This window comes from Leptodactylus fuscus, chromosome 2 (genome assembly GCF_031893055.1).
Source record: "Leptodactylus fuscus isolate aLepFus1 chromosome 2, aLepFus1.hap2, whole genome shotgun sequence".
NCBI classification, from domain to species: Eukaryota; Metazoa; Chordata; class Amphibia; order Anura; family Leptodactylidae; genus Leptodactylus; species Leptodactylus fuscus.
Window position 1 is genome coordinate 254,568,728 of NC_134266.1, and position 12,375 is coordinate 254,581,102.

The 12,375-nt window shown below is 44.5% G+C and overlaps 1 protein-coding gene across 1 annotated transcript; it reads right to left on the reverse strand.

The window, feature by feature from the left end:
* Positions 1 to 1,339: 1,339 nt before the first annotated feature.
* FDX1 (ferredoxin 1) lies at positions 1,340 to 11,949 on the reverse strand. Its single transcript, XM_075266078.1, has 4 exons — positions 11,763 to 11,949; positions 7,347 to 7,471; positions 3,282 to 3,411; positions 1,340 to 2,680 (listed from the first exon to the last, which is right to left on the reverse strand). The coding sequence occupies exons 1-4, from the start codon at positions 11,900 to 11,902 to the stop codon at positions 2,566 to 2,568; spliced, it is 510 nt and encodes a 169-aa protein (XP_075122179.1). The 5' UTR covers positions 11,903 to 11,949; the 3' UTR covers positions 1,340 to 2,565.
* Positions 11,950 to 12,375: the final 426 nt, after the last annotated feature.

Here is a 12,375-nt window from a genome sequence, read left to right on the forward strand (position 1 = left end):
TCTGTCCATGTGCTAATAAAAAGGCTGAAATAAAGTGAATAAATAAAGCGAATAGCATTCGAAACTCTAGTTTTGAATACCTCGCTCCATAGGATTGAATGGGAGCGGCCGGCGCTTAACTCCTTCACGATCAGCCGCTCCCATTCATGCCTATGGGAGCGGAGGTATTCGAATACTATTCGCTCAACACTAATAGAGATCAAGTCATTCACAATGCAAGGACATGAAGAGCAATGGAGGGCGAGGCCATATGACAACCTACAGGCAAGTGACACTACATGTGAGGTGCAAGACTTTCCAATGAAAGTGACATCACATGTCAGGGGGTTGTTGTCGAGTATGTGTGGGTTTTTTTTTTTTTTTTTTTTATTGTCCCTCACCTCCCCGGGGCCTTACAGTGTGTTATAGTTCAAAAAAATACAGTAAATCCTCTAATTCCAATCGTTCAATAAAAAGATATGCTTTTCAGGGTCCCAGGAAAGCACATTAACATGCCAGACTGCTCATACAACATCTACCCAAATAATCCTCCCTTCTTACTCGACTTGTGTCATACCGTGTCATATTTGTCTGCGCCCATGTAAGAATAAGGTCAGTTTCTGCGGCTTCTGATTTCTCCATTATTTGCAGACCCTGGATTTTGGAGGTTCTAGTTATATGCTAATAGATGCCTAAGAAAAGTGGAGCCATTACTTATAGCAACCAGATTCCAGCTGATTTATAAGGTCTTGGTTTTCTTGCAAATTAGCTTTTCATAACATGAACAATATGATAATAGGGGAGGAAGAGGACCCATCGGACTAGATAGGCGAGTGCAAGGGGAGGGGGTAAGAGTAGGGATCTCTGCCTTGCCCTCTAAGCCACCACTGAAAATAAGAAGTCGAATGAAGAGTTCCCTCAACCATCAAATGTGGGTATTCACGGGTACAAAATCTTGTCAAAGAAGAACGTAGAATGTTTGAATGAGAATTGTGACCCGATTGCTAAATCTCACCTCTATCTCCTTAAGGCTGAGGCCTCACGTTGCAGAAACGCAGCAGGTTTTTTGTTGCAGATTTTGCTGCAGTTTTTTGAGCCAAAGTCAGGAGTGGATTGAGCAGAAGGGGGGACGTATAAGAACCTCCTATGCCTTTTGTAGCCATTCTTGACTTTGGCTCAAAAAAAAAAAAAAAAAAAAAAAAAAAAAAAAACTCAGCAAAATCTGCAACAAAAATAGCTGTAATTGCACAATGTGGAGCCTCAGCCCAAATGCAGAAACCAAAGTACCTATTGTGAATTATGTTGGTGCTAAAAAACAAACAAAACACAATAGCCAATATCTGAAAACAAAAACCTTTTATTCAAAATTTCATAACAGATTTACAATTCTAAAGCCAAATTTAGTATTAGGTCTGAATTACTTCATGCTCACCAAACATGTATTTTTACTTTCATGAACACTGGTCTCACTCAAAGGCCCAAGTTCATTTTTACCTTGTGGGTATAAGTGGGCTAAGCTGTAGGGGGCATAAGGCAGGGGATGCCTAAAGAGGTGTAGGGGATATCTTGCTCAGAAAACACTCAAGGACCTACAGCATCTGTGTATTAAAATGAAGTTCCCATTGATTCATTGTAATGCTTCAATACTCCTCTAGGGGCGCTGCAGGGAATTCAAACAGCAGAACACCCTGTGATCAGGTTATTTTTCTTTCTCTTGGAAGTGAATTAAGGTGCAACTAACTGTATCTTAGACATGCCACCAGACTAAGTTATGTAAAAGTACAAAAATGTAGTGCAACAAAAACATATAAGTCACGCTAAAATTAAAAAAGGGACATAACAGTTTAAAATAAGGAGAAGTATCAAAATTGCCCTTCTCCAAATACCTCATCTGCAACCAAGAATCTGTAATCTCTTTAAAAAAAAAAAAAAAAAAAATATATGACTGACATCCAGTGTGAATAATAGAACTAGTATAGGTCTAAGTAGCTATTCAGTAATCCTCTTAAAGGGGTTGTTCAGGATCCAGCACACCATTTAAATTAAAATCTTTCATCATTAGATTCCACATATTTTCCTAGAAACAGTGCCACCTCGAGTTCACTGGCCACATCTAGTATTGCAGCTCAGCCCCAGCAAAGTGAAGGATTTCTGTGCTTTTGCCAATTATTGTAATATTGCATAACCCCTTTTAGGGGGGTCAGGTTTTTCGATACTGGACATAGATGAAGGCTGTCCCTATAGATCCATATAGGTAACAGCACAGTCCGGCATACTATGCACAAAATTTTTCGGCAGCATGGTCACCGGCCTCCAGGTGGTACATAAAGGGTTTCTACAAGTGTGCATAGCAACTCATATAGAGAGAGTAGTTTATGTACATGGAATTGGCACCCTTGGCCAGACAAAAACAAAAAAAAAAAATCCCTTAAACATGCAGGTAACAAAAATATACTTTAAAAGGTAAAATTTCAAAAATACATTTTGTTAAATGGTGTCCTATAGCATAAAAGATCTCATTACATAGGATTAAGAACTAGAATATAAAAAAGTCAGAAGGTAAAGTTGCTTCCTATTTGGCGTATTTTAAGAGCTCTTGCCCATATCCATTGCCTGCCGGACATCGGCCACATTCTCGGGAACCTTCACAGTCATTCCATCCATAAAGGGTCGCAGGCAGATCTGACAGCCCAGTCGTGACCTACAGGGAAATAAGACATGAAGTATTAAATACGCAACACACAAGGCTATGGTCACATAGATAACGCTCCGTTCAGAGCCTACGCCGCCACAAGTAAGAGAAACCCTATAAGAAATCAAGGGGATCTGCCGGGTTATAAAGAGGTACCGTCTTACCCATTCATGGCCTAGTAAGTCCCAGTCTCTCCCTAATGTAAGTCTGCACTAGTCTCTCCCTAATGAAAGATATTACCCTTCCTGACCCACCGTACTGATAGGGAATATAGATTGTGAGCCCGAAATGGGACTGTAACCACAATGCCTTTTTGTCCCAGGTTGAGACTAAAATGATACGTCCCTCCTGGCATCTTGTAATCTATTGTCTTTGGAGATAGTTGTCCTCCCCCAGCTGACTTGAGCAGTCTCCATTTGGTTGGAGACAATGGGCATCTCCCAGTTAGGCTGTTGTGGAGCCTGAACAGATAACATTCAATTAACCCAAAGCCCTCGCACATCTAGTGACTGGGGGTGGATGGAGGTCAGAGCTAAACCAAAGCTGTATACTAGGCTATATGTATATACTGTAATGAACGCATGGGATTGTGAAGATGAAAGGACATTACGTTTCTGTGAGACCATAGGCGAGATCCAGCATATCCATCTCCTCATCAGTCACCGGCTCCAGCTTCTGAAATATATGATCCTCGAATATGAGATGACAAGTAGAACAGGCCAAGGTCCCTTCACAAGCACCTGGATGGAGACATGAACACACTGTTAGTATTAGTGCAGACGTGACCAAAGCCTATCACATCCAATAATTGCCAACATATGGACCCAGTACAGGTGGTGGGTGACAGAAGGATACTGTCCGTGGTGACCTCCATGCGGGAGAACAAATCCCACCCCATGTATGGGACCTTGATGGGACTTGGCAGCACTGTAAGTGACCGTCTGCTTCACCCCAAGTGTGAGAAGGAGCTATCGCAGGTCCTTCCTTCCAACCGCGACCAGGCTGTATAATCTACATCAGACCAAGCGAAGACACTCCGCACAGAGAACTAATGATTATGACTATGAAGTCTTCCTTCTTTCTATCTCTGTTCCTTAGCTGCTATGGACTCCTAGTATATCTTCTCAGCTTATGTGTGTCTACGTCTGTAATATATTACTGTGTATTATCCTGTATCTGTATTACTATGCTGCTGTAACATGCTGAAATATTCCCATTGTGGGACAATTAAAGAGGACCTTTCACCATATCTGGGCACAAGCAGTGTTATATACTGCCAGAAAGCTGACAGTGCGCTGAATTCAGCGCACTGTCGGCTTTCCCGATCTGTGCCCGGTGTGAAGAGCTTACGGCCCGGTACCGTAGCTCTTCTATGGTCAGAAGGGCGTTTCTGACCATTAGCCAGAGACGTCCTTCTGCCTCGCGGCGCCAATCGCGCTGTGCTGTGGAGCGGGGAGGAACGCCCCCTCCCTCTGCTCACACAGCTCGTCCATAGACGAGTATTATCAGGAGAGGGAGGGGGTGTTCCTCCCCGCTCCACAGTACAGCGCGATAGGCGCCGCGAGGCAGAAGGACGTCTCTGGCTAATGGTCAGAAACGCCCTTCTGACCATAGAGCACTACGGTACCAGCACCGTAAGCTCTTTACACCGGGCACAGATCGGGAAAGCTGACAGAATTATAGAAAAAAAAAACAAAACCTGTGCAGATATTGCAACATACCAAGTGTGAAATCCATGGCGAAATATTCATGTAACCCCAAAAAAAAAAAAAAAAAAAAAAAAAGGGAGTAGATAGACTTGTGAAGCCAAGTGAAGTCCAAAGTTCAGGTAACGCAAATATTATTACTGTAAACTCTAGTTCCAAGATAAATCCATTCAGAAAGAGGAAATTCACCATCCCCCGCTTTATTCCCTTTCAGGGTTGCATGGAAGAAATAGAACAACCCATCTGATCACATTGGTGGTCCACAGCTGAAGCCACCCCTACAACAGCAGCATCTACCTCCCCTGGGGTATGACAGCCATGCTATACGTACCGTGCTCTGCACAAGTGTCTGATCACGTCTACAGGGAAGGATCTATACAGTATATAGGCAGTGACAGCGTCCAATACTATGTACTTGGCACCATTGGTCAGTAACTTTTCAATAAAGCTTACATAAACTATAATAGCACAGACAATAAGAAACGTTGCAATATATCTTATCAGAGAAAAGTGCTTCTTTCTCTTGGTTTCCCTCCCCTCTGCTAAGCAGGCTGAAAATCCCTGCTAGACCCATTTCAAAATGGCCTGCAGGTCACATGATTTACAATAGACATATCTATAGAAGTCTATGGAGCCAAAGTACTTAATTCATTTCAGTATGAGAGTTAGGCTAGGTTCATATCTGCATTTGGGTTTCTGTACAGGATGGGGGGCCACTTGGGGACTCCCCCCTCCCAAGTGGAAACCTAATCCACAAAAAAAAAAAAAAAAAAAAAAAAAGTGGTTACCTTAGGAAACCCACAGACCCCCTATAGTGGGTCCGTGCGGAAAATGTGGAGAGAAAAGCACTGCAAGCAGCACTTTTCTTTCCACATTTTTCATGCGGGAAGGGAGATGGAATCCCCGAACGCAGATGTGAAGAGAGCCTCAGTTGTAGGGATATACCTGCGCCTATAGAGAACCCACACACGTAAAATGTAACGCGCCAGCTAGTGACCATACAAGGAACAACCGCACTAAGTTCAGTACCACCAGTAAATAGAAGCCTCTGTGATGACAGGCTGACAAATTATTAGCTATATTTTAACATATTTATATGATTTACGTAATTTTTATAAGACAATTGACAACCAACACAACAGCTGTTACCTGTCCTACAGAGGTCGTCACAAGACTTTCCCAGACTCCTGAAAGGTAAACCTGCCTTGGTATTCAAGGACTTATCCCTATGTTCTAGTATTACTGCAAAAAAAACGGGCGGCACACCAAACAGCATAAGGTGAAAAAAGTAAGGGAGGTTCATTGCAGCACTAGCCTCTGTCTGCGTGTTGTTGGCATTGATGATCTGCCTATATTCAGCAAATTGCTACTGTTGATGGTTTGCCTGCTCTGGTGTTTCAGCAGTTCTCAAGCTGTCCCGCTGCTGAACTTGTTCTTCACGCCGTGCCTGTGATTGTTCCGGCATCTCAGCAGACGCCATATAATGAGCATGTTGTTGGCGTTGAAAACCCGCCTAGATTGCTCAAACCTCCTGAGCTCCACTTGAGGAGAAGTCTGACTTCTGGCTACCTTCATAGCTCTTGTGGTTTTAGAATTTTGCAACAAATTAGATTTTCTCCCCCCCCCCCCCCCCCCGCATGTTTAAAATTGGTAACATGCCAATTTGGATTAAAAGGGCTGCCTGGAGCAGATCAGATAAAATGCAAATACTTGTTCACAATGGACTCAGTGTTGTCTGTGTGTTTACATACAGAGATAACAGAGCAGGTTTATCAGCAGTCTCCAGTTAGCTGAGATACTGCTGCAGGCAACAGTAGTGTAATATAGTATATGTCATGTCTATTACAAGGATAAAAAGTAGCCTGTGTGTTAATTGAGGTTACAAACTATCTATGTGCCAAATTTCATCCAAATCGGTTCGGCCATTTTTTGCATGATTGAGTAACAAACATCCAAACTTTCACATTTATAATATTAGTAGGCTAGGATGAGGCAATAAACCTCCTTCACTTTCCCTCCCTAACCCCCCCCCCCCCCCCCCACACTAGATACTTTGTAGCTCTGGCTGGATTCACACGAGCACTTGGTTTCTGTTGGGGGATTCCATTGTGATCCTAGTGTCATACACACTTTAGGGTCTTTTATTGATCTCATATTGGCAATCGCTTCCAAGGATTATTGACATGACATAATTCAGAAGTATAAGCCAATAAATTAGACTAGAAGAGCTGGAGATGATCAACCAGCATGGACAAAAGCTTCAAAGAACCTGCAGATCAGGAACCAGCATGGAAAACAAACTTCAAAGAACCTGCAAATCAGGAACATAATGATATCAAATCTACATTGTGATTACAGTGAATAGAGAACAGCCCCGTATAGCTTTACACATTGTCATGGACTTGTCCTGCAGCATTCCAGAGGAGATTGAAGGCCCCACCGCTCATTATACAGATAGTAGCAACACTTCTCATATTCGGTCACCCTGGACTGTTCCACATGTATTTGGTGGCACCTTAGCAGCTGGACCCAACAGACTCCGTAATCTCCCCCCCCCCCCCCTTCCTTCCTGAGTATAATAAGCAGAGGCCCATGGGAAGTGATCAGACATTAAAACCAAGCAAAAAAAGTCATGTTACTCACCTGTCCTGGGCTCCCGCCCAAGTCCTTGTCAGTTTCTGATTAGGCTCAATGATCCCTGAGCTCAGGGAGAAGAACCAAAGATGCACCAAAGCCCAGGAGAGGGGAGCAACAGTCGATTTTCTGCCTGATCAGACCCCAAAGTATAATGGAAGTTTTGCTTTCCACCACAGGTTCCATAGTCAGAATTTGGAGGGGAATCTGAGGAGGAAGACTTTCCAAATTGCTCCATAAATGGCCCCATCTCCCTGGGCACTCCTGACTCTTATAAAGAGCTATACCGTAAGAAGGATATTGTTTGGTTTTTAGAGTCGTTTCCATTTACTTACCAAAACCATCTATGTCTAAATTTTTTTCTACAACAAGGTCCAGAAGGGATTCTCCAACTTTTCCTTCCGCTACAATGGCATCACCATCCCGGGTTATAAACGTTACTTTAACTTTGTCTTCTGAGCTGTAGGAAGAATAAAAAACAAAAGTTGATATAAAACATGAAGCAACTGCACAAAATACACCATTTAGACCCCACAAAAAAGTCCAGGCTGTCTACTGCCAAGAATGTGGGCCAGAGACTGGAACCTGTGGCATCTCGGCGATCTAGGACACCAGGGGAGATCTCTGTAGCTTTAATGTCCCAGGACAGGGCACCACATGGTAGCAGGGACTCCGATCACAGCGATACAGGGAGTCCCAGTGTCTGGACCACATTGGAAACAGAGAAAGATTCACAAAACCAGCACCTCATCTCGGCCACGTTTGCATTTCATGTGGGATCGGTATATTTTTTTCCCCCCCACAGGCCCGCAGCCTTCCGTGAGTGAATTGGGTATATAAAATTGGACCAGACAGTCTGACCTGTGACTACAGTAGAATTGCGTGAAGAACTTTTACACGGATCCCAAACACCACACACGCGATCAACTCAATCATGTGAATGTAGCTTCGGGCTGAAGCCACATGCTTGCTTTATTTTATTTTTTGGCCTTAGGGAGCCCTGATGTTGGAGACGCTGCAAACATTACCCGAACTTGTGGGTGTCATATGTAGCCCTTTCTGTAATACCCAGCCTGTGAGCACCGTCATAAACACAGGGACAATAGTAAGGCCCATAAACGTAACCCAGGAGTGAGGTTCTCCGCTTGCCAAAAAACTGCAGGTACAAATAAACTCTTTACAACGTAGATTCTCCGTATCATACAGATATTGACACCAACATGTTGTACAGAGACTTTGGCCCTCACAGAGTAAACAACATGCGCTAAATAAAGGATATTCCAGGTTAGGATCTTTTTTTAACCCCTTAAGGACCAGCCTATTTTGGTTTTGACCTTTAGGTTCAATTGATTTATTCATCTTAGTGTTCCAAAGAGATCTAACTTTTATTCTATCATTGACAAATCATGTCTTTTTTTGTAGGACAGATTGTCTATTGGCCCCATGTGAATAAAACAGTAGTGGGCATGCTCAGCCATTACTCCATTGACTTCTATAAGATTGACACTGCCCCTGAAGTCCCATAGAGGTGAAAGGAGCTCCAGTCATGCAAGTTCACTGGTGCTTCATCCATAGGGAGACTTTCAGGCCCCGATCTCCTCCTCGCTGAGGGACCCAGCGGTCGGACCCCCAGTGCTGATACTTATGCCCTAGCAACAGGGATATCAACCCCTTTATTTACAGATTGTTTTCAATAAAGTAGGGAAGGTTACATGTACGGGGAAATGTAAGGACAAGTGGTGATAGCTGGAATATCCGTCCATGTCGATCTTCAGTTATTGTACTGTACCATGCAAATGCTAATTTAAAGGAACAGGCGATGTTCAACCACAGTCATCTCGACCTGTTATAAAGGCTACAATGCCAGCCTGCCAGGCTCATGAAGTGGTAGTTCAGAACAGCTGGAGAAGACCGTGACAATGTGCGCCTACGAGAGGCTCTGTACAGTTATCTTATCTGCCCAGCCCCGGGAGTGACGTAGAGGACAGGGCCTGCTGCAAGGAGCCCATAAACCTCATGTACATGGGAGGCTGACCTTAGATCCCATGCACGACAACTGGGGCAGAGTTTGCAGCGGAATGCACCTGGAATGAGCTCGAAGTGTCATTTGAGTGCAATCTTTGATGCATTCATGTCTATGGGGGCTTCTGATCCCCTCCAATGATACAGATTATTACACAGCGGGTCCTATTCTGCACTGTGTCATTGGAACAGAAGCCCTCATAGATGTGCACGCACCACTGAATGCAATCAGATGTCACCCCAAATGTCATCCAACTGCAAACTCAGCCTCACATCAGATACACATTCAGTCATGTGCATGGTTCTTTAGAGAATATTTGCACACCATGGAAAAGCACATACAGCAACCCCATAACTTCTGTTAATGGAATGACACTTATGATGCAGCAGATATTAGCTTTACGTAGGTTCTTGCTGCTCACAGCTGAGTGTATGCAACAATTGCAGATAGTGAGAGCCCACAGTATATAAACAGATAGATCTGGGGTAGGGAACCTTCAGCTCGCCATCTGTTGTAAAACTACAACTCCCAGCATGCATACTTCCTCTACTGTTCTTGGAACTCCCATGCAAGTGAATGGAGCATGTTGGGAGTTGGTGTCACCGCATAAGGAGCGGAAGGTTCCCTACTCCTGAGATAGATAATGGCCTTTATAAGGGATGAACAACCTGCGGCATTCCAGCTGATGACACTACAACTCCCAGCATGCTTCAGTCACTTCTGTGGGAGTTCTCAGAACTGCTGAGCAAGTGTGAATACTGGAAAGTGAAGGTTCACAGCAACTCAAGTGCCAAAGGTCGCTGATCCTTGGCCTAGGTGATACAAGTGCACTGAAGCCTCAGCTGTAACTAAGGGACTGCAGGTTATTTTAAAGAGATGTCCGACTAATATTCAATAGGGCAGTCGAAATATATGTTTGGGCAATCTCAAAGAGAATGGAGTGGCCACGTTGGACACCCCCCCCCCCCCCACCAATCAGCAAATGATCCTATAGCAAGTGATAACATTACTAGAATAATCCTTTAAACCACAGAGTCAAGGCTGTGGAGTCAGTAGGCCAAACCAACTCAGACTCCTATTATAGTCCTTTATAAATGGCTGACAGCCATCAGCCATTATCAGACAGACAGACACAGTAAGGGCTCGTTCACATGGGCACAGGGGGGGGGTGGGGCAGATTATGGCGATAGCCATCACTTACTGTCCGTTTGTGTCCACTATGATCAGGGTTTTTTTTTTTGTTTTTTTTATTGACACCTTTTGAGTGGACACCAACAGTAGTCTGAACTCAAAAAAATAAATCAGTATTCCTCACCTTGCCTCTGCTCCATGTGACTCTTCGGACCACCCAAACGATATCAGGGCCTCAGTGGTCACATTGCATTGTGACAATTGCAACCCCTGATGTCATTTGAGAGGCTGGGATAGGTTAGGGTGTCATGCCGATGTTCAGTGGAGGTGAGTAACGATGAGGTTTTATATATGTTTGCTCACCCCCCCCCCCCCCCCCCCCCCCGCTTATTATATTCCAGGGTCATTTCCACTTCAACCAATCTAGCCCTGACTTGGATCCACAGCCCTGCACAAAATGAGGGACAAGAGTCTGAGACCCCCACTGATCAGATGGGGATCCTTAGCTCCCCCATTTGACTAGAGCGATGGCTTTGGAAGGGGAGGGGGTGCATAAATTTATACTCACTTATGACCAAGTTATCCCAGTTTACAAGTGTAATAAATCTATATATAACCTCCAATAATGCAATAAAAACTTAGTATCACACAATGGGTCCCATATCTTCCTGTATACAACCCAATAGTGGAAAATTAGAACATAGGACACTGGCATGAAACCTTGTTGTTTGAATAAGCTTTTAGATAGATCCTTAGAGAGCTTGTGCAGAACCTGAAGATAGTCTGATCAGCTGATGTGGCCATTGGAATCTGATAATGATGACCTATCATTATAAGTTACCTTCAGACAAAAACAAAAGTATCCTTATCCATGGGATAGCAAATAAGTGTCAGCTTGCAGGGCATCGTACCCCTGGGACCCCCAGCCATTAACAGAATCAGGACCTCAATGTCCCCAAAAGCCCCCCTTGTGAATGCAGTACCAGTATACCTTGCAGTAAATAGGGTATTAGCACTTGACTCACAAACAGACTTCAGGGTCCTCGTTATCTTGATCTGTAATGGACAACCCCTTTAATAATCCAGGCAGCTCTGCCATGCAAGGAGAGAAGATCCCCCACATTTCCTCTCACCTATAGCTTGTTGGTATAGGACTGACTGTAGATCAGACAATTGCAAAAATGCAATTCCCTCCTAGTCACCCCCTATACCTGCACTACAGGCATACAGCAGGTATGAGACAAGCATGAACCAAGTATATCCATGCCCAGAGCCCTGCTGTATCTGCCCAGGTGTTGCCTATCACCATAATACTTATTATCAAGGACCATAGAAGAGCAAAAAATTAAAGGGACGGGACGGGACAGCACAGACCCCCCCCCTTCCCCCCCCCCCGGACCTTGAGGCACCAGGAGGTTACAAGAGCTCTGCCAGTACATAAAAGCATAAAAACCCTGTAACCGCTCCAGAACTACAAGTCCCAGCATGCCTTCCCCGCACACGCTCGCTGTTATGTAGTGTAAGTGTGTGACAAGCATGCCGGGAGTTGTAGTTCTCATGGCCGCCCGCTGTCAGTGCCGGGTCACCCTGACATTACCTGTAGAGCCGCACTGCTCCGGGGCTCAGGCCGCCTCCTCCTCCCGCCGCCCGCAGCGGCCTCTGGACCGCAGGTATCCCGCTCCTACACCTGGCCAGGAGGCACCGAGAGCCGGCTAATAACCTGGTGACTGCTGCCATGTCTGCCCTGTGTCCCGGAACCAGTCACCGCCGCAATGTTATACAAGGGTGGGCGGAGCCTACAGGAGAGCACACAGGCTCCTCCTCCTTACTGCTGTATTCTGCTGGCTGCCGCCAGAGGGCGCTCCCTGCACTGACACTACAGGTGAAAGGTGAAGCTGATCTGTCATCTGATTGTTACAATGTAGTGTTATAGCCGATGTATTTATTATACTACATAGATTTTATATTATTCAATATAGAATATCATATGTATTATAGTATATCATATTTTCTATCATATATTACACTATACCATACTGTATTGTACTATACCATATTATATCCTATGTTATACTATATTACATCATCATCAGGACATTAAACTGTGGGGGCAGATTGAGAGGGCCATTATATTGTGGGTACATTTGGAGAACCCCAAACACAGAGCTATGGATCCTTTCCTGAGTTCCAGGACGCTCATGGCTGCCTCC